The sequence below is a fragment of the Embiotoca jacksoni genome, unplaced genomic scaffold (assembly GCF_022577435.1).
Source record: "Embiotoca jacksoni isolate LCO1_2020_lvr unplaced genomic scaffold, fEmbJac1.0.p SCAF_22, whole genome shotgun sequence".
Lineage (NCBI taxonomy): Eukaryota > Metazoa > Chordata > Actinopteri > Embiotocidae > Embiotoca > Embiotoca jacksoni.
Genome location: NW_027185363.1, coordinates 918,437 through 939,830, shown reverse-complemented (window position 1 = coordinate 939,830; position 21,394 = coordinate 918,437). Strand labels below are relative to the sequence as shown.

Here is a 21,394-nt window from a genome sequence, read left to right as displayed (position 1 = left end):
CCTGACGGGATGACCTTTGATAGCCCCCAGACAGAAAAGGTTACATGAGCAGTGGAGAAAATGGGTCTATCTGTCACTTACCAGCGAGCTATAAATGATGTGTGTGTGTGTGTGTGTGTGTGTGTGTGTGCGTGTGTGTGTGTGTGTGCGCGTGTGTGTGTGTGTGTGTATTTCTGTTTGAGGTCAGACAAACAAAACTAGGTGCATCTTTCTTTCATATATTATTTACTCAAGGATATTGAGAATGTTTTCTGTGGTGAGCATGAGCAAAGATAGATCTATTACATAAACTGTAATGGGTCTCCTTACAGTATATGAAAAATGTTTTTGTTTACCAGGTAGAGTGAAATAAACACACAGTATACATGTAGGTTATATGCCAGTTGAAATGGCCGGAAATATATCACTTTCAAATAAATAAATATCCACTTTGTTTCTCCAGTGTGTCTAAACAACACACGGTGAAGGTATTACAACCTTTACCCCATTCATCAAAGTCTCTGTTGCATTTGCCGTTTAAACATCCTGTGTCAGCCAGGTAGGTCTTTCCCTGAGAGCGATTCTCTGGTGCAAGGAAAGTGAATAATTTGACACATTTGCAACCGCAGGACCACTTCTGTGTTCAGAATAAAAGACTAATACCTACACAAAGTCTGCACCGTTACCACAATATGCATCTCAATGTTAGAGACCCTATTTCTTTACCAAGTAATCTCTGGGAAGTTCAGCACAGCAACAATGACCAGAGCCAGGGATGAAAAGAGAGACATTACTGTCTTTAAAGCAGCGGCAAAAAAACTAAGCAGCATTCATCGGGTGGTTCAAATCCAACACATACTGACAATCACCAGCACCTCTAAGCCATGCTTTGTTGAGGGGCATGATGGCCGTGGTCAACTAATTTACATCGCCAGCTATGCCAGCTGTTCATTCCCTTGATACTCCCCAAAGTCCCCTCTGCCCCTGTAGTGCCAAATGTGCTAAATTAAGCTTACTGTATCTTACAAACCTCAGCGACCCATGCTATCTAATAAACTACTAATGGAGGGAAACATAGGCATCTCATTAGGCCGCTGCCAAAAGACACACACACACACACACACACACACACACACACACACACACACACACACACACACACACACACGACTTGAAGCAAGTTTCCTCTGGCTCAAAGCCGGACATTAATGATGTTCCAGCTGGTTTTAACAACTATTTATTTATTGAGGGAATAATTTTGCAGTGTAGGGAACCTAATGAAGGTCTTTGGGGAATTCTTATGTATTAATCAACGTGGGGTGTTTGTCTTGTTTTTTAGCGGGAGAGTGTGGGGAGAGGAGAGGAAGAGGAAGAGGGAGAAGGGAGGAGAGGAGAGGAAGAGGAAGAGGGAGAAGGGAGGAGAGGAGAGGAGAGGAGAGGAGAGGAGGAGAGGAGAGGAGAGGAGAGGAGACGATTACACACTTGTGAACGCACACATGCATGCGCACACACCTCACACATTGGAGTAAACAGAGGAGAAAGGGCTATTTAAATGGTGACTTAGTGACAATGTGCTGTGATTGACAGCAGAAGGAGGGGGTTGATGGGAGGATTCTGTCAGCGACTGATAACAGCTGTCTGCTCCACTCACAAGAGAGACAGAGACGGAGTGAGAGACAGAGGGAGTAGGGGAGACACGTACACAACCCTAAACAGATGCATAGTAATGCACCCTTGCACATATTTCCAATTAAAGTTGTTGGTTGCGTCATTCATCGGTTACGTAATAAATATGGAAAACGGTTGGGTAAAGGGTCCATCGTGTGAATTTCCCTGAGACTGACACCGCTCTGTACCACAGATAACACACAGAGATGCAAAGTGGCACGATGGACACGCGCACAGTTATTAAAAATTCATCGGAGTGGGTTTGGAGTAATGAACGGGAGTCAACAATGAATTATGGATCATATTCTAATGGTTAACTTACCCCTCTCATTACTGGCATGCTAATGTGATTGGGAAACAAATGATTATCAGCTTTATTAGAAAAGGGAAAAGAGCACAGAAAGCAGGGGCTTAGGGACCCCAAGAACCCCCCCCCCCCCCCCCCCCCTGGCTGCTTCACCTGGAGAGAGAGATGATGTGTAATAAAGAGGGGAAGTGAGACAAGCAGAGAGTTGCGATCATTTTACAACTCTGGAAACCAGCCAAGGGCCTAAAATTATCCTTGTATTTATTATTAACGTTATGCTCAGATGTCACTGAATCTAGTTTAGGATACAGGATAAGAACAACAACACATCAGCTATACAGTAACAACACCCAGGGCATTACTAATTAACACATTGTAACAGTTTGTTCTAAAAGGCAGATATTTCTTCCCGTGTTGGAAATGGTAAGTATCACCTAATGAATTCCTCCCTGTAACACAAAATACATTTACTCACAGTAATTCTGCACCGATCTGCACAGACCCAAAGCTCCCAACTGATGTAATACATTGGAGTGCATGCATATGCACCTTCAGGCATTTATCACAGCTCTGGTCAAGGTGGAGACATCTCTTGCAATCCATCTCTCAGCTTATTGGCACCAAAAGCCTTGCTTTTATGCTTTGCCCAGAGATTTATGAGAAACTAAAGACGTGAGTGGGTGTGCGCATGTGTGTGTGTGTGTGTGTGTGTGTGTGTGTGTGTGTGTGTGTGTGTGTGTAGGTGCGTGAATGCATACATTAGCAGCAAATGCACACCTCACAGTTTGAAAGGGATCAGGTTGATGTGCTTATTGACACCTCTCCTCCCTCTCAATTCCTCCCGTCCACGTGTCCCTTCTCCCCTCCCTCCATCCCCACAATCCATCACCTTCCTTTAAAAGCCGGTTAGGAAACCCAATACCTTTCATTAGCACGAAAAGATTAGCTTTTTAGCAGGAGTTGTGAGTGTGTGTGAGTGAGTGAGTGTGAGTGTGAATGTGAGTGTGTGTGTGTGTGTGTGTGTGTGTTGTGTGAGCAGAGAAACAGTGGGAGGGAGAATAAATAAAGATAATCAAAGGATGCCTGTGCCAGACAGCCACTTAGCTTAACCTAGGTCGAGCACATTCAAACACAAGCACACGGTTATACGCACGGCTACAAGACATTACACACCTCACAACACTGATATCGAAGGGTTTGGAACAATTTGAAGAGTTTCATTCCAAAATCCACCATTAAAGAAACCTGACAGACTACTACAAAATGATTGCTGGCATGAAAGTAAAGCCGATTATGGATTATAATTAAAGTTATGACTCATCTTAATCCTTTTGCTTGCCAAATAGTCATGGTTTTGATGATACAATCGTTTGTACGGGTGAAATGTTAACTGATGAATTTTAGATAGCATGAAATTGGGATAAAATAGCATGAAAGACATTATAAAGTCATTGCTTTAGAAGGAAATCATATTGTACTTTACGTACTTGCAGCATTCTTTTGCTTAATTATGTACATGGAAAGAGAAAGCAGAAGCTCTTATATTTGAGGTTCTTTAATGACCTTTAGCTTCACTGTGCAGGCTTTTTTACCAGGAATAACAGCACTCTTGAAGAAAATGAAAACTCGCCCACATAAAACAAAACTGGTTCAATCTGGAGCTCAAGAGATCAATATTATTTGTACACTACAATTCTAAATGTACTACCATCCAGTATTTCTGTGCTGAAATCTTTTGTAGATAAAACAGCTCGCAGACTAGGTAGGCTAGGTTAACCAAGTCTGGCTATTCCATCTTATTTCGTCCTTCTTTGAGCACAAAGACAGCACATTTCTATCCCTTCACCACATGCTGCCATGTCAAGTGGCATCAAACTTACTTATCAGAGCTCTCAAGAACCTACCCTCCTAGTGGGATGATCCTAATCAGACAGGCTTTCAAGTGTATTTTTTATTCACACTTGCAGTTGTTCATGAACCCATACATTTAATCTCCACCCTCATTTCAGCTCTGTTTTTGGTCTCCACCACATAGGGAAATATCTGGCTTTGTCACTATCTTCTTTAGCTAGTTGCTAACTTTTTCAGCCTACCATTTGGTGTTAAATTCCTGGTAGATTTAAGTAGAATTTCCTCTATTGCTTCAGATACGTACATGACTTTTTATACTGACAAATAGAGTATACATTCTGTCAATATACAATATATATTGTTTGGTGTGTGCATGCAATCGTTTCAAGGCCAACTGTACAAATCCAATTCTCCTGGGGGCAATATAGGTTTGTGTTTATTCATTAAGAAGTATGAAGTGCATACAGACATGAACTCATTAGAAACATTTTGAATAATCTCAAAGAACTTGCCATCAGTAAAAACAATACCGATGTATTTCCCATGGGACAAGATGACAGTCCTATTAATCTATCACGCAAACACACTTTACAGCACACACACACACACACACACAAAAAACACAAGCAGAAAAAAAAAAGTTATTTAACCAACTGTTTCCCGGAGAGAGGGTCTTTAACAGTAACAAAGCAGCATCCAATCACTTACAGTATATGCTATTCCCTGGTGCCTCTACTTTCCATACAACACAATCTGAAGAACAAGATTACACACACAGGCATATATATACACACACATGCCTTCACCTAATACCCATCAGATTTTGGGACAGGGGAAAATCTATATTTCATCTGAGGAGCTGAAGTGTTTGTGCACACGCTGAGTTTGTTTGTCATTAGGCCTAACCCCTGTGGCTCACCTAATCAGGTTGTTGTGTGTGTGTGTGTGTGTGTGTGTGTGTGTGTGTGTGTGTGTGTGTGTGTGTGTGTGTGTGTGTGTGAGCGCGTGCGCGTGTGTTCTGTGAGGGTTTTGAGAAAGGAGAGAATATGACTGCGTGTGTGCGTGCATATGGTTGACGAGCATACTGGAGTGAGAGATGTGGGAGACAGAATCGTGCAAACCCACACTTGAGGCTGAATTATAGTTATCGATCAGCCATGGCATGCTCTCACACAGAGATCAAAGCTTAACCCTAATCAATGACTAATCTATTTGTTTGTTTATGTGTGCGTGTGTTTTTATGCATCATCTCAATTTTCATCTTTCTAAACAGCTGCATTAATAATTCTCAGACTTTACATGTTTCATAACCAGGCTTCACCTTCAAAATTAAGGTTTGATGTAAAACTAAGTCCTTGAGTACTAATCTCAGAATGCTAAAAAAAAAGTGCACAAGACAACGCTAACATGTTTAGCAGGTGTAATGCTTATTATGCTCGCTATTTCAATTTAGCAAAAAATTCATGTGAAACACAAAGTACCAGTGTGGTGTGAATGAGAAGTGAGGGAATCAAAATTATTATAGTTTACCATGAGGGGGACATCAATTTATGTACTAAAAAACCATGACAATTCAATATTTCAGTCACAACCTCAAGGTTGCAACAGAGGAACACTCAGGGAATTGCCAAAGCCAAATGGATTCATCCCATAGAGACAGAATTTTAAGACAATCCATGCCATAGTTGTTGAGATATTTTCAGCTGGACTGAACTGGTGGACCAACCGGCTCCCTGACGAAACTGGCCAACCGAACTACAATCACTAGTTCCTTGTTGTGGCTGAAAGTGCGATTAGCAGGTTGGTCTAGTGAGCAGAAAGAGCATCTTTCACTCAGAGGGGATTTAAGCCTGTGCTACAACAAAAAACCTTTCCTGCTAATGTGTCCTTCAGCAAGATTTGCTCTGTGGCTAAAAGAATTCCCTATTTGAGAGTTAAGCATCACGAAAAGTCTAAAAATCCAAGTGGTCCCTTCAGCAAAACACACACACAACATATAGACTGTATATAAAAGTGGATGTATAGCTTCCAGGTCTAAAAAAGGCCAACACAAAAGCGCCATAAACTGCAATACAACCGAAGGCCGCTACGGGTTGGCTCCAAAAAGCCTCCGGCTCCATAGACTCCCATTAAATTTTTTGAATGAAATACAAAGTCAAAGTTTTTCCACAAGTTCTTATGGTGTTTTTAGCAAAAGCCATTTCTGGGATTTCTGGGAGTCCATCTGAAAATTATCCCATCATTAATTAGAAAATAAGCCTCAAAAAGACATGACTTTGGGGCGTGTCTGTTTGATTGACAGGCCTGTGGTGCGGTCAGGTTTCCACTATCGGTGGGCGGGACGTAATGTCGTCGGGTTTCCAATTAGATCCGAGTCTAATCCACCACTCGCTCCTCCCCAAGATGTCCAAATATTGGCACTTCTTGCTCACACATACCCTGAACTAGAAGGTGGCAACGGCCAAAATCCAAACTCCTGGCCTTATGACAGCAGTTCACAACCCACTGGGTGACGTCACTGTTGGTTGCCACTTGACACAACATGATAACTCTCTGTTCGTCAGACCACCCAACCCTGTCTGTGACTAAACTCTGCTCTTAGCTAACAATTACTGAAAGAGTCTCCCAAAGCATTTCAGTTCCAAGTAGTCCACTTTCTATACACTAACAAAGGCAGAACAAATGCCTTTCTGCTAATAAGGACACCAGACAGCTCCATCGTTAACCTACATGCAACATTAAACTAACTGCTGGTCACTGCAACAATTGTGAATGGATTGCACCAAAATGACAGACAATCAGACGCTGTGTCGTACTATTTATTCATCAGAGTGAAACTTCGGTCTATCGTTTCCTCTCTGTCTACCTTCATTAGCACATTTTCACAAGTAATGGCCGAGCACTGTGGCAGCCAATCAGACAAAGTAGTATAGTCATTTGAAAGGGGGATGGTGGCACAGTTGGTGTGTCAGTGTGGCTAATTCCACTCTTTGTTCTGAGACATATTTTAATGGAACCACGGAAACACTCTTCTCTTTTCACCTCATTTGGCTAAACCACCGAGCATGAAAAAGATATAGGGTACAGTAAGGCATTACTCTTTATCTAATCGCACAATGGGGGAGCTTCTAAAAGGAAGGTAAATGTCTTTGAGGTGGGACAACTCGGCTCCAGAGCTGTTCTTTTGTCACTCTGGTAAAAGTTAAAGAAACAGGGTAAGAAATGGAAATGTTCCCCTCTTTTCTTCCACATCACATTTACAGCTCTCAGTGCTCCTAAAAGCCTACCCACCACGAGAGAAGTGTCATTTGTTTTTGTTGAGAGGTTACCCAGGTGTATTTCATGCCTCCTTTATTGCTTTATGGTCTTAATATCTCTGAAGTGAGCAGATGATGATAAATCAATACAAACAATACTTTTTATCTGTGTCAAAGACCAGGGGAACACTCAGGGTGTGTGCCAGAGCCTGAATTTGTGCAAACACGCTTCTACTGGTTCGGGTGTATTAGTATCAGTGTGAATACCTAGAGTAATATGTTTACTACCTGCAGTTGACTTATTGCCAAATCCAATTCATCTATAGAGAAAGAGCACACAAAATACACATATCCCCAGAGTTTATATGGGTATTCATAAGCAACAAGGATGAGGATGAGGCACGGGAGAAATGTTTAATTCAGGGGGAGTTTGTGTGGAGCCTCGTAGAGAAACAGCCCCATCTGCAGGATTTAAATGCGACTGGAGAACAAATCACAAGCCACCCCCCTCGTTCAGTGAAGGGGCCCAACTTTAAATTCCAGTGTACCTCTTTGTCTCAGCAAAGCTTAATGAGCCTCCTGAGAGCCAGCCCAGGTGAAGCTGCTGTAAGAGGAAACTACCTGAGTCTACCACAGCACAGAACAATGCTGTGTAGTTTTTTTTTTTCTTTTACAGAAAATACTGTATCTGCAGATTTTGGAGGGGACACTGCGGTACTTTGCTAGTGAAATAAGGGTGTTCTCTTACACAGCGTTGACTTAGTGAACAGTATCCTGGAAGTGGTCAGCATGGACTCAGCATTTCCGAAACACAAGTTCCTGGGGTCCCCTACACTAGACAGCACATACACACACACACACACACACACACTTGATATACTCAGAGGAGAGCAAGCTCAGGACTTAAATACACAAACACGTCCCGGGAGATTGGCCATGCTCTCTAACCCCGTCCTATGTATGTAGACCTGCCTCTCAAATATCACTGAGTCCAGACAGAGGAGAAAGACCTTTGCAGAACAAAGGGAAGGTCTGATAAGGAAGAGCTTGCTGGTGACACTCTGCCTTTTCTTCCAACTACAAAGAGACCACCTGCCCCTGCTGGCTAGTTCAAATTGTCCCCTTCTCTTGACAGGTTGGACGGAAAAAATACCAAAGACGTTGAAACAGAAAAATAGAAGGACAATAGAGGGGACAGTTTTTGAAGTGGGCAAGATTGGACTGATGAAAGGGAGAAGAGGCGAGTTGCAGAGTTGAGTGGGAGATGACGAGAGAGCGGGGAATAGTAACAGAGGGTTAGATTGAGGAGCTCAGAGGGATTAAGCAAAGTAACCTTGACAAGGGCGGTCACATTTCATCCACACTGACACTCTTTTTAAAAGGTGCCTGAGGTGTCAACAGGCTCTGTACATTTTCACATATTTACTTGCCACAATAAAATAGAAAACTTAAGTATTAGAGCAGTGCATGTGGTTTGCTTGTTCTGAACAACTCCACAGATCTCAGTAGTGTGTGCATATGTGTGTCCAAAAGAGCTGGCAGTCATGCAGAGGTATGAGACAGATGTGTGTGTCGGTCATTACTGTAATCGCTCCATTTACTTCATCTACCCTGGGAGGGACGTCTGGTCAGCACCATCTGGACACGGACACACACACGCACACGCGCACACACACAGCAATCGCCAGTCATGGTGGAGTTTTATGGGTAGTCAGCCAGCAACAGGAGGGATGCCTTGAAATGATCATTACATGTGTGTGTGTGTGTGTGTGTGTGTGTGTGTGTGTGTGTGTGTGTGTGTGTGTGTGTGCGCTGCATGCATTTGTGATCTCTGTCACTGTCTCAATTTCTCTCATTCCCTTGTGCCATTTTTCTCTCCAATTTCTATTCTTGCTTTTCTTTTTTCACATCTCCATCCTCCTTTTTCATTCCTTTCTCTGCCTCCCCTGAGTCCACCTACTCCCGAAATACATGAATCTGTCGTCTTCCGTGCAGACGGCAAAGACAAAATGAAAAAAGGCCATGGTGAGTGGTACCAAAGTGTGGACTTGTTCGAGACTCCCAGTGCCTGAGGAGATTATGGTCATCATTGTGTGTGTGTGTGTGTGTGTGTGTGTGTGTGTGTGTGTGTGTGTGTGTGTGTGTGTGTGTGTGTGTGTGTGTGTGTGTGTGTGTGTGTGTTGTGCGATTGTAAGACACAGAGACCTCAAGCTCATCAACATGTAATTCCCTCACTGACTGAGGACATGGAAAGGGTGATGACAGTAGAGGAGTGGCTGAGGAGCGAGACAGAGCGCGAGCCCGGCTGAAGCTCCGGACTTGAGAACGGCAGCCTGATTGTCAAGCAACACGTAGTCATGGCAACGACAAATGGAGAGAGCAAAGAGGAGAGGTACAGAAACGGAGGAGGGATAAAGAAAAGAGGGAGATGCTTCAGGTCGAAACTACAATGCAGAAACATTAAAAAGAGTTTAGCGGGTGCTTTGCTATGCTACGTTGGAGAAAAATATTACATCCACCTACAGGTGATATTTCAGCTATAGCTGGGAGATTAAATATTGCCAGGGGATATGCTTTTCTATGTGCTGTGACTCTTCAGCAATGTTCATTAGTACACTTGAATATGTATCACTGAGGGCATATCTCTATTTTGCTCCTCTTCTTCTCTTCTGTGCCTTCATCACTCCATTCTCTCTTTCATTTGTATTCTGTGAGCTCACTGCCTCTCCACGTTCTCCATCCCGGCATACACCCTCTCTTCCCCCCACCCTTTGTCTCTCCATTGGCTGCCTTCTCCTGCACCTCACGTGCACCCCCGCTCCCCCCAACACACACACACACACACACACACACACACACACACACACACACACACACACACACACACACACACACCGTCCACCCCCCTCCACCCGTTGTCCTAAGATCTCTTTCGCTGGCCTCCATCCCTCCATCCCCGCGGAGCCGAGCTGACATTGGGCATGAGGTCAGAGAGATGGGCAGTCATGCTCCTGCTGTCAGCCGGCTCAAATGGGCTTAGATATAGTGTGCGGAGACACCCAAGGGACACCCTCACTCGCCCTGAGCTCTCGATAGTCACACACACATACACACACACACACACACACACACACATTCAATCACACACTGTTGTGGGCGTATAATAACAGAAACACATACAACAACTCCAACGAAAACTGCACCTTCACTTATAAAAATCCAGTCGTTTTGCACAAAATGAATGTGCAAAAGAGCATCAATGCAAACACACACACACACACACACACACACACACACATGCATTTGCACAAACACAGTGAGACATGGAATTACAGATTTCAGAAAGGACAAATTCCTTTGGAGAACTGCCATGGATTAGTGGCTGGTATAGTCAGTGGTGTGAACAATGGAAGTATTCACTGGTGATGAATGTTGACATTGAAAATACAGATGTAAACTTCCAAAAGGTCACATACATGCATTAGCTATTTACATTTAGGGAAGTGAAAAAAAAAAATCACTTCCATCTATTGCATCTAATGTGAACAGCAAGGAGTGATTCCTGAAAATACAGTTGCAACATAAACAATGACATTTTTTTATCATGTAATGGGGGATGATTAATCTGTTATATTTGATGTAAGAATACAAGAAATGAGGCCTTTTATAGCCATTAAATCTTTAGATTTCAATAAACTTTTTATTGAAGGGATGCTTATCTATTTGAGTTTTACATAGCCCTAAATACAGATCAAATATTTGACCATAAGGTTAGCAATTCACTCAAATGTCAAGACATCCCAGAAAAGTTCAGGCCTCTCCAGTCAGCCCATTTCAAATTGGGATATGATTACATCTCTGTATTAATGTTAAACTCAGAAACTGCAGGATCTTTTAAAGGGTAATCTTTGCTGTGGTATTTTAAGTAACACAGTTAGAGGAATGTCCCATTTTTCCATGTTTTTACATAAATGGAATAACATGTAATTGGATGTCATGGCTAGGGTCACTTTGGATTACATTGGAAGGAGGCTGTCAGTAACACTGTACCAAACTGCCCCCATGTGGTGATAATACACATGACATATATTAGAGGATTAAAAAAATACCTGTTTCATTTGGAGGAATTAGTCTACGGTATCTTTTTCTGTTTTCATTTACTGTGGTAATATTTTTTAAATATAAAAATAAGAAACTCCAAAGGACATACAAATATATATATGTATATACTGCCAGACATGCACATATATTATAATTTAAATCATCAGAGTATACCATATTTTGATCAATCTTATGCTTCTGACATATCATTTGAGAACTAATATGTACATTTCAGGTGTAAAGTTCGTACCTGTCCTGCAGGAATCAATAGTTAGGTCTCCTCTGAAGACTCAGGTTACAGGATAAGGTTGCAGGCCATACAGGCAACACAAATAGCCACCACTGTTCAGGGTAATGAAGCCAGTCTATACTGCGTTGTCACAGTGACAAGAGCACCTGTCCATCAAGGTGACTATCACGTTTCCAGCCGACAGCCCCCAGAAGCAGAAGAGAGAGAAGAAACCCTAAGTTTGGACAGTAGGAAGATATCAGCATCATTATGTTGGAGGAAATATTCTTTTAAAGATTGTGATCTTCCAAGAAGGAACAAAGTAAGTTTGTACCTGATGTCTCACTGAATGATCTTCTTTCCTGGCTTCACATTCCCCTACACACTGACTCAAGCAGCTTTTCTTTCTCTCGCCTTCCCGCCAGCTGGGTCTTCATGGCTGAGGCCACCGGCACGAGAAGCAGCACTGGAGGGGCCGGGGGTGTACGTGTCCCCCAGGAGCCCTCTCTCAAAGCTGGGGTGGTGTTGTCAGACGAGAGAGTCGACTTCCTTCGGGAGCAGGCCTTCTGCGTGCTGCGAGTGAAGACGGATAAGTGGAATCGCTTCATTGGTGCGGAGGAGAACCAGAAGATTATACTGGATTTTCTGGACCACATCTGGACCAACAGGCTGCTCTTCTTCACTGGACCTGGAGGGACGCTGCACGCAGGGGATGCTCAAGTAAGAGATATGCACACACAATAATAATTACACACAGACATAAAGTGAGTGTATTCAAAGTTCAAGCAGCTGCTTTCACAAATGTGTCATTTTCATTTTCATATCCCCATCTTGGTAAAGTCTTTTTTGTAGGCAGCTCAATTATGGTAATGGATGAGTTAATGTTCAGTAAAGTAGTTCTTGTATTGTTTTCTGTATGCACAGCACATTAGAAACTCTGTGCCCTAATATTCTTGAGGTAAAGGTACCGTGGAATGGTGCCGAGATCTGTTTGCCTGGCTGGTGTCACAATTCACGTAAAAAGTTTGAAGCAAAGTTCCTCATATCCAAAGAATTTGTATCCAAACACAGTCATGCATACACAATCACATAAAGAACAGTGAATTTAGCTCTTAACCGCGACAAAAAGCTGACATGGAGGTGTGTAAGTCTTTAACAACATCTCCTGGGCTTGCCTTCTGCACTCCATCTAAAAAAAGGCATTTTTTGAAATAAGTCGCTACTTATTTCTGGGGCTTTCAATTCTGTTGAAAGCATTCCGACTGTTTTTGCTTCTGTGAAGACGTCCCCGTCATGGAAGACCAAGCTGCTGTGTGTGCTGAAGAAGGGTGTTAAGAGAATCGCCCGCCAAGGATTCAGAAACCAATTCTGGCTTGGAGAAGTGCCTGGATACCCAATGGAGCACCTGCCTGTGGTTATCTCTGAGGTTGGATAGTGTGTGTGTATGTGTATGTACAGTTCAGTTATGTGCACAACTGCACACTATGTAGTGGATATATTGGTTTTCAAGTTTAGAGTACTGCTGGTAGGGCAAGTGTTTGCAGTTACATAAACATCACCTTGTGTGTGTGTAGGTGCTGGTGTGTGTGCTGTCCAATGGTCTGAACCATGAGGACTGGCCGCAGGTGGTGTCTGATGACATCCACAGGCACCTGGAGAAGTTAAGGAGCAAAATGGTGACTCTGAGAGGCCGTGCTGAGGGACGAACACTGCTGCCTCTACCACTGTGTGTGGAGAGGGCCCGGCCTCAGGACATTATACTCAGGTCAGTGTGTATGTATGTGTGTGATTGTGGTAGCAAGTGTCTTGGCTAATATAGCTGAGCTATACTTGTAGTTTTGCACATTTCTGGCAATAAGAACCATGTGCATTTTGTCAAAATGCTAAAATATATCAATGGCCATTAATATAACGTTAAAGTTACCAGGTCAGATTGATCATCTTGTCTTTAATGTTAAAATGTGTGAACACATTTTACATGTCCTTCAATGACACCAAAACTAATTTCCTGATTTGTTAAATTCTCTTTTATTCAGCTGGAAAAAAGGTACCATTGGCAGCATTTTATTTTTAAAGCACAAAAACCATGCGCAGTTTCTGCACTGCAACCTTTGTCTTTGACCCTCCCCTGACCCCTGAGAGTTTTGCCCCTGTATCCCAGCCTTCTTCATTGCTTTCACCTCCTCTCCTAATCTGGCATGACACTCTGGCCACCTGTGCAAAGGACATGGCTCCAAGCAGTATTAATGGTGTATTTCGAAGGGATGTGATGAAGAATGTGATGAAAGATGCATGGTACCCATGGTACATACACAACTCTTATATCATCGTGCAATTAAAATAATACTGTAATTTCCACATTACAGTTATAGTCAAAGGACAAAATTTACTTTTCTGCCTACCAGCTAAAATCGGCAAGAGATTTTTTTTTTTTTTAAAAAAAGAAGTTATCAGCCAGTTATAATTTTCGAAAATCAAATATTACTTTTTATAGCCTTATAATGAATTTAATAAATTAGATACATAAAAACACTTTGGATGTGTTAGAACTGAAGCAATTCTAGTCTCTGTAGTCTTTATAGCCAACCCTGTAGTGTTTTTGTCTACCTGAGTGCTAACCACGGGTTGAGCACTTTGTGGTAGTGGGTTGTTTGTCTCAGTATGCATGGAGAAACCCATGCAGATTAGAGGTAGAGAGGGTCACCCAAGTTATTTTCTGTTCCTACAATTTAACAGTTATAATCATATATGTTAAAAACAAAAATGCAAGACCGCACATTGCAGTGTAGGTAGCGCCGACCACGAGGATCACGAAGCAGGTGCTTCATCAGCATGCTATCGCCAGTATCAGCAACATACTTCAGATGTTTTACCTGACGAAACTTTGATACCGCGTCCCAATCTCTTGTCTTTGGCAACGTCACGCCTCCGTTTAGGCATAATCCAAACCTTATGCAAAAACACTTCAGACGCTCCGAGTAAGTGTTACTGTTGGTGCGGATTTCAAAATAAAGCATTCAAAAAGTGTAAAACATAATAAAAGTTAAATGAAACGATTAAGAAACACCGATAAGAATCGCCAATTGCTAAAGCCGACCACCTGCCATCGTTTTGGGGCGGGTTCAGGGGGGGATTGTTGGACTAATGGCACAAACGAACACAAACACACAAACCGCTTTCCTGTCGGATTTCACCTGACTGTTCAAAATTGGTGCCAGAAGTGACATACTGCCCCCCTATAAGCATTTATATTCGGCATGGTAAAAATGAGACAAAAATAACTTCAATTTACAAAATTTATCGTTTTATATGGTCATGTAAAATAGAACTTTAGCAGTTGCTCAAAGCAAGAAAGGATTCCGAAACAGAAGACCAAAAAGCCAAGTCAAATGTAATGTCCGGGGGCCATCCTATATTTTAAAGGAAAAACTATTGCAGCACATGGATTATTTTTTTCGATCCAGTTAACTAAAGCCTTTAGGGAATCTTACTGGGACTTGAAAACATCATCAATACTGCGGTAGGTGCTATCACTTGACTTGCAGAGTTTGACAAAGTTTGGTTAAACAGATGTGCTATAGTTAACATTAGCTCAGGGAAAGTGCCATGGGTGCAAAGTGTCACATTTTCATTGCTCATTCGGGTCAATCCGGGTTAATCTTACAAAAGGAAACATGACTTAATAGTGGAGACACAGGAAATTGTCCCAGGCTACTGCATAATGTAGATAGTAAGATGTAACTGAACGTGCCATAGTATTATATACTTTAAGGTCATGTATATGTAAAAGTTAAAACTGTGAAGGCAACAAACAGTAAACATTAAGCTGACTATGATGCCATTTTGTCTGTAGTTCATCTACTGTACATACTGCTGTTTTGATGTGCACTGATCTCTGTCCCCCTCAGCCCCACTGGATGGCCTCTGGACCGTGGCTTGTTGTACTCAATAGAAACTCTGATAGTTCAGTGGTCTGGACAGATATGGAATGTGCTGAAGAAAGACTCTGGTGTAGTGCTGCTCCGAGGAGACCACCCGGGTCCCAACGTGGAGCTCCAGTTTTGGACCACTCAGAGGGAAAACCTGCTGGGCATCCAGTCACAAGTATGGCAACAGGCTCTGTGGAAGCAGGCAGGGGTGTCGGCGAAACAAAACTGCAGCTCTCGATCAAAACCTGATCATTATTAACTTTGTAAATTAATGTTAGAATGATTCTTTTCTTGCTTGTTTATATTTCATTGCAATAGATCTTACAGGTTTACCTAACAATGTAACAATGTGGTGACTTAATGTGCATCCCACTATGATGTCTTTGTCTTCAGATCCAGAGCCCCAAAGTGGAGCAGATCATGGAGATCCTGAGAAGAGTCAAGAGCAGCTACTACTCCGCCTTTAAGGATGTCTGCCTCAAAGTCAATGAGGGTAGATCGTTTATCAGTGCTAATTAATGATTTCCCTCATTCTGTCATCTAGTCTCTCACAGCCCACTTTCTAATTTAGTTTGACTTAAGAAACAAATTGTCTTAATACATACTGCACAAATAACTTCTGTTGTTTTCTATATAAAGCCTGATAACTTATATATTTCATATTAATACTCAAAGGCAGCTCTTCTTTGCCTTTTTTTGTGTTTTGTCATGCTAATTTCGCAAAGGTGGGCAGTGTGGCAATCACACTGATGTCGTTCCTAAAAAATATCAATCTCAGACCACAACAACTGGGGCACCTGTAATCCCCTGTTACGTTCATGTTATCCACTAATACCTCTGGATGTAATTATCACAGCTGTGCTGGAAGCAGAGGACATAGATCTGTATCTACGACCTCTGAGGAGACAGATCAGCAACTTAGAAGAGAGGACTTTTCCACAGGTGGATTCTCTGCTGCCTCGTCTTTTTCACACACTCTGCCTCATCTGGAGTCATTCCCAGTACTACTGCACCCCGCAGCGCATGGTGGTCCTCCTGCAGGAGTTTTGCAACCTGATCATTGAAAAGGTACAGTGATGCATGTCTGTCGATATGTGAAAGAAAGGGAGACAAAAGAAAATAAATTAAGTGACATAAACAGCTAAGTCTATGTCACATCAAGTATTGTGTATCTGTATACAGGCCTTTGCCTACCTTATCCCAGAAGAACTGTTTAAGATGGAGCTGGAGGAGGGGATGGAGAGAGTACAGATAAGCATCTCTGTCCTGCGTACCTTCAAGCAGTTGTTTCACAACCACCGCCAGCGGATCCCAAATTACTACAGACACAGCCAGAACATCAAGCTGTGGGACTTTCCAGCGACTCTTGTGTTCCAGCGTTCAGATCGCATCATGGAAAGGCTTCTAATGATCGAGGTTTGTGTGCTGCCATGCATAGATCTATGTGTTGGTTTTATTGGAAACATTTTAAATGCATATGTGTCTGACACTTCTTTAAAAAAAAAGACTTGGTAGAAAATTTTGCATCTAAAAGTCATTATTATCAGCATATTTACATCAAGTAAACTGCAATAAATTAATTTGTTAAGAATATATTTGATTTACTATCACCCCGATCCACCAGTGGTGTTTCTCATCTCCTTCATAGGAACTTTTCGCCACAGCACTGGACTTTCTGAAGCTGGAGAAAATTGAACTTGGCGGATCCAGAGGGAAAATCCTGAGCGAGATGGTGTTCGGCATGAGCGAGGAGTTTCACGACCGCTGGCGGACCCTCAGAGAGAGCAAATATGATCCCTTGGATTACACTAATGACGTGAGACCTAATGAGATTGTTGCAGTTGTCTCTGATATCACACTGTTATTTAATTAATAAGCCCCAAAGGGTTGTGATTCGCAGTGATTTGTAAGTGTAATTGACAGGCACAGCCAAATAATAAAAAATAACAATTAGATGTCATTTTTCTGCCCAGCAGTGTAGTAATTGAAAGGTAGCAAAGCAAAGTAGTTGCTAAGCAACACACAAGAACCAGTGACGGTAGACATTATTAGTCAGTGCATCAATATTTAATTTACTAAATATTTTACAACAGCTTCCAGTGTGACTCAGAACAGGAACTCAATCAGAAATTGATCTGTGTTATAATACATTTTTCTGAAGTGAGTGTTATTCCAGCCAATACTGATTAAGGAGAACTTGAGGATCTGGACTGAAAATTTAATGGAATAAAAATTGCCTAATAATAGGAATGGAATCAAAGCTTTTTAATCACAAAAGCAAGTAAAAGTATTCATCATTTCCTCTCTAATGCCTTCATGTATCCAGGACTTTCTGCGTCACTACAGGCGCTTTGTGGAGCAGAACAGAGATTTTGACCAAAGATTGGGAACCGTCCTCAATTTGGCCTTTCAGCACTCCAAAAACCTGAAGTCAGGCTTTAAGGTATGCTCTTACACACCCCTTCAACAATTCCAAGACTGTATTTAGTAGTATGCTTACGCAGTGACAGTATTGTGTACAAAAAGCAAATAGAAAATGTTTGGCATATTTATGTACTATAATGACAATGATCTATGCTGAGGGGCATTCTGTCATTATTGGGAATATCAATTTGTTTTGTTATTTGTGCCAAAAATATCCACTGTCATAAAACTGTTGTTGTGTCCCAAGTAGTTGTTGAAGATTTTTGGCACACTGCTTGAGCGACCCAGAATCCACCAGCTGTTTTCTCCCAACTACAACGTGATGTTGGCCATGTTCAACCAGGAAATAGAGCGCTGTCAGTTTATACTAGATCAACACAGAGACGGGGTGAGAGAAACTGAAGCCAAATAATATTCTCAGTGACTTTCACATTTGAATACTTTTAGAACAGAGTATTGAAAAATATAGCTATTTTAGGTGTGGTAAATGACAATAGTCTGCCATTTAAGAGGGAAGTCTCTAAGAGTTGGCACATTATGCCACTATGACTCACACACTTGTGTTACAAAAATCCATGAGAATGTATTAACTTAAAGTATAAGAATGACTCAGTCATCAGTCAGATACATGAAGCCTTGTGTTACAGAGACAGTCAGGCTGTGTGATCCTGGGAAAGAATATGCCTTCAGTGGCCGGAAACCTCAAGTGGTCGCAGGAGCTTCGGATTCGCATCCTCACCAACAGGAGCCACCTCTGCCAGCTGGCTCACATGTATTGACCAACTCTATGCCTCATGCACATATAGACACACACACATCTATCCTGCATCCAACCCATCTGTTCATGTGTTTACTATAATGCGCTCTATTTATTGTTAGTTTATAGTTTAAAGCTTTAAAAAGATTGACTCTCAGACAAGACTCTCAAAAGGTTTTAAACAATCAGCTGTTTAAAATTGTATGTGATATTCTGGTTGTAAAACAGATTTTAATGCAATAATATTTAATTATCAGTGTTTTGGAAATAAATTCTAGCACACACTGCTAAAACAACATATTCTCTACCTTTTATGTCCCTCATTTCTCACCCTCCATCCTTCTTTCTGTTTCAGGCCTCTGGGTTGTGCCGAGGCAGACGATGTCCTCCAGAAGTGTGAACGTGTTCTTGAGGTTTTGGACCAGCATGATGAGGAGCTGTTCTCAGAGTGGACCGAGGGCCTGGAGGAAATCTGTCACACACACCTCAAGGAGCCACTGCTGACTCTGGACACTGACACAGGGCTGTTCCACGTCAACTTCAGTCCTGCTGTAAGTACAAAGGAGATTCATTATGTAATAGACGTAAATAAACATATCATTCAGAGTTAAAATATAATTGGGAAGTGTTGTGTCTACAGTCGTACCCGCCAAGATGTTCCATAAAGTGAAGGAAGATGGCAAATCTGACATATCAAACAGACGAGCTTTGACTGTATGAATTTGCAAATTAAACATTTTGTCAGACAGTTTCTTCAAGCCCAGCAGAAACAAAGGAGACTTTAAGTGGTCTCTATTTCTGGTATCAAAAGTTTTTCTCAGCTCAGGATGAACAAACAAATAAAATCTCACCAACATAAAAGTCAGATAAAAAAAGAAAAATGATAGTCAACAAAGTTCAGCATCAATAGATATTCATTAGCAGCAATGTCAAAATCAGAGAAAGTAGAAATAACTTATTTGATCAAATTATTTATTACATGTTATCCTCCTCTCACTGGGCCCAGCTGACATCGGTCCTGAGGGAGGTGAAGTATCTCAGCATACTGAAGAACCAAAACATTCCTAAAGCAGCTCTGCACCTCTATTCGAAACGTGAAAGACTCTACATGGTGAGTAAATAGACTTCTAGTGTTACATAATTAGATATATATGCGAGCTATGTGGCCGTAAATGTTTTTTCAAAATGTGTTAAAAGAGTTAAAGTATTAATGTCGCATTTTCTCATGTAGTACACACAGACCCTGACCTTGGTGACCCAGTGGTACAACCAGCTCCACAGCACCATCCTGGCTGTGGAGCTGGGACTGGTGAAAAATGAGATGGGTGGGATGAGACGACACCTGGACCCGGCCCTCCGAGAGCTGACCTGGGATCAGGATGACCTATGGGACTACATTCAGAGTACACGAGACCTGGTCAAGGTATTAGAAATTTCTATTTTAGGGAAATGGTCTGACTGAAATGCCAGCAAACAAAAGGTTCAAGGTAATAGGTCAGTTTTTTTCAATACATGTGTGTGACAGACATCTTGCCGTCACCAAGGGTTCTTCCGGCCCGAACGCACAACAACCAGCCAAAGTATAGTGTGTTAATGTGTTTCATTCCACACAGCCAATATTACACCTCCGTTGTGTTCTCCTCTCAGTCATTCGAGCACTGGCCCCACGTACCATCCGCAGCCAGCCAGCCTGCTGCTCTGTGTCCTCCGGAGTGAGCCCGTGGTGTCCTGCTTCTTGGGTTTTTAAGGGCAAAAGAGAGTCAATCAGTGATTCATTTCAGCTGGGGCTAATCAAGCCTCTTCCAGGCACCGTTCCCTGAACCACTCCCCCAATCAGTCCCTCCTGCAGCTGAGCCAAACCACGCCCCGCCACCACAATGTGTTGACACTATTTTGCAGGATATTTACAGTGTTCTGCTTTAGTTTTAGTCAAAAGCCTGTTTCAGATCAAATTTGGGCTGAAATAGAAAAAGAAACCAGCCAAACTTTCCTTCATTATCACTGTGGCCCTGTCCCACAGCACTTCCTCTCTATAGCAAGCACTTAAAAAACAAAAAGCATCATGATGCTGTTGATGATGAAATGTAATTATTGGCAGTAAGAGTTTCTCTTTTTTGCTCTCGCCAGAACATTTCCAATCGTGTCCAGATGAGTAAAGCTAACGTGGAGGCCATCCAGGCACTTATGGGTAAATTCAGCAACCGGGCTTTCATCACCAGAAAGAGACGTGATTCTACTCTCCTCATCTTCTCTGACATTGAGGAGAGTGTTTCCAAACAGCATGCTCTCATCACCAGTACAGGAGAGCAGATACACAAACTACTGCAGGTATCTTTACATCTTACTCTTCTTGCTCAAGAGAAGAATTTCTTCACATAATGTACATGTTAACATCTGGTTTTTCCCCCCCTTTTTTTTTTTCCTCCTTCTAACGCATTACTTTTGCCACTGTGCTCCAGGACAACCGGTCTCTGCTCGGTGTGACGGATCCTGACAGCAGTGAGTGGCGGGCCTACAAGGAGTATGTGGACCGGATGATCCTAGCGGGCTTCTCCAGCGCAGTACGCTGCTCCCTGCAGTACCTCATGGACAATACCGATGCAGCTCAGCGCATCACACCACTGTTCGAGGTGCAGCTGGTGCTCAGCAGCAACGAGATGACCTTTGACCCTTCATTAGACTTAAACCACAGCGGGAACTTCTACGAAATTGTGGATAAGATGGTGGCCAACATCACAAGCATGGCATCCTTCATTCCCAGAGTGGCACTCCACAAGCAGCTAGATAACTATCAGGTGTCGTACAGATTAGATTATTGATTTATAAACAGATAAATATAGAAATATTTTTCTTGCACACACACCCATGTCATTCATGTGCTATCTTGATTTT

The 21,394-nt window shown here is 42.3% G+C and overlaps 1 protein-coding gene across 1 annotated transcript in view; it reads left to right on the top strand.

Moving 5' to 3' along the window:
- The first annotated feature begins 15,726 nt into the window (after positions 1–15,726).
- The window catches only part of dnah9l (dynein, axonemal, heavy polypeptide 9 like), a 33,916-nt gene continuing 28,248 nt past the window's right edge, over positions 15,727–21,394 (top strand). Inside the window, exons 1-12 of the mRNA XM_069157077.1 lie at positions 15,727–15,814; positions 16,178–16,389; positions 16,504–16,737; positions 16,970–17,137; positions 17,648–17,764; positions 17,996–18,133; positions 18,393–18,517; positions 18,858–19,053; positions 19,509–19,613; positions 19,734–19,925; positions 20,630–20,830; positions 20,962–21,297. Of these exons, the coding sequence (XP_069013178.1) occupies positions 15,742–15,814; positions 16,178–16,389; positions 16,504–16,737; positions 16,970–17,137; positions 17,648–17,764; positions 17,996–18,133; positions 18,393–18,517; positions 18,858–19,053; positions 19,509–19,613; positions 19,734–19,925; positions 20,630–20,830; positions 20,962–21,297 (2,097 nt within the window). The 5' untranslated portion in view covers positions 15,727–15,741. The remainder of the gene's footprint in view (positions 15,815–16,177; positions 16,390–16,503; positions 16,738–16,969; positions 17,138–17,647; positions 17,765–17,995; positions 18,134–18,392; positions 18,518–18,857; positions 19,054–19,508; positions 19,614–19,733; positions 19,926–20,629; positions 20,831–20,961; positions 21,298–21,394) is intronic.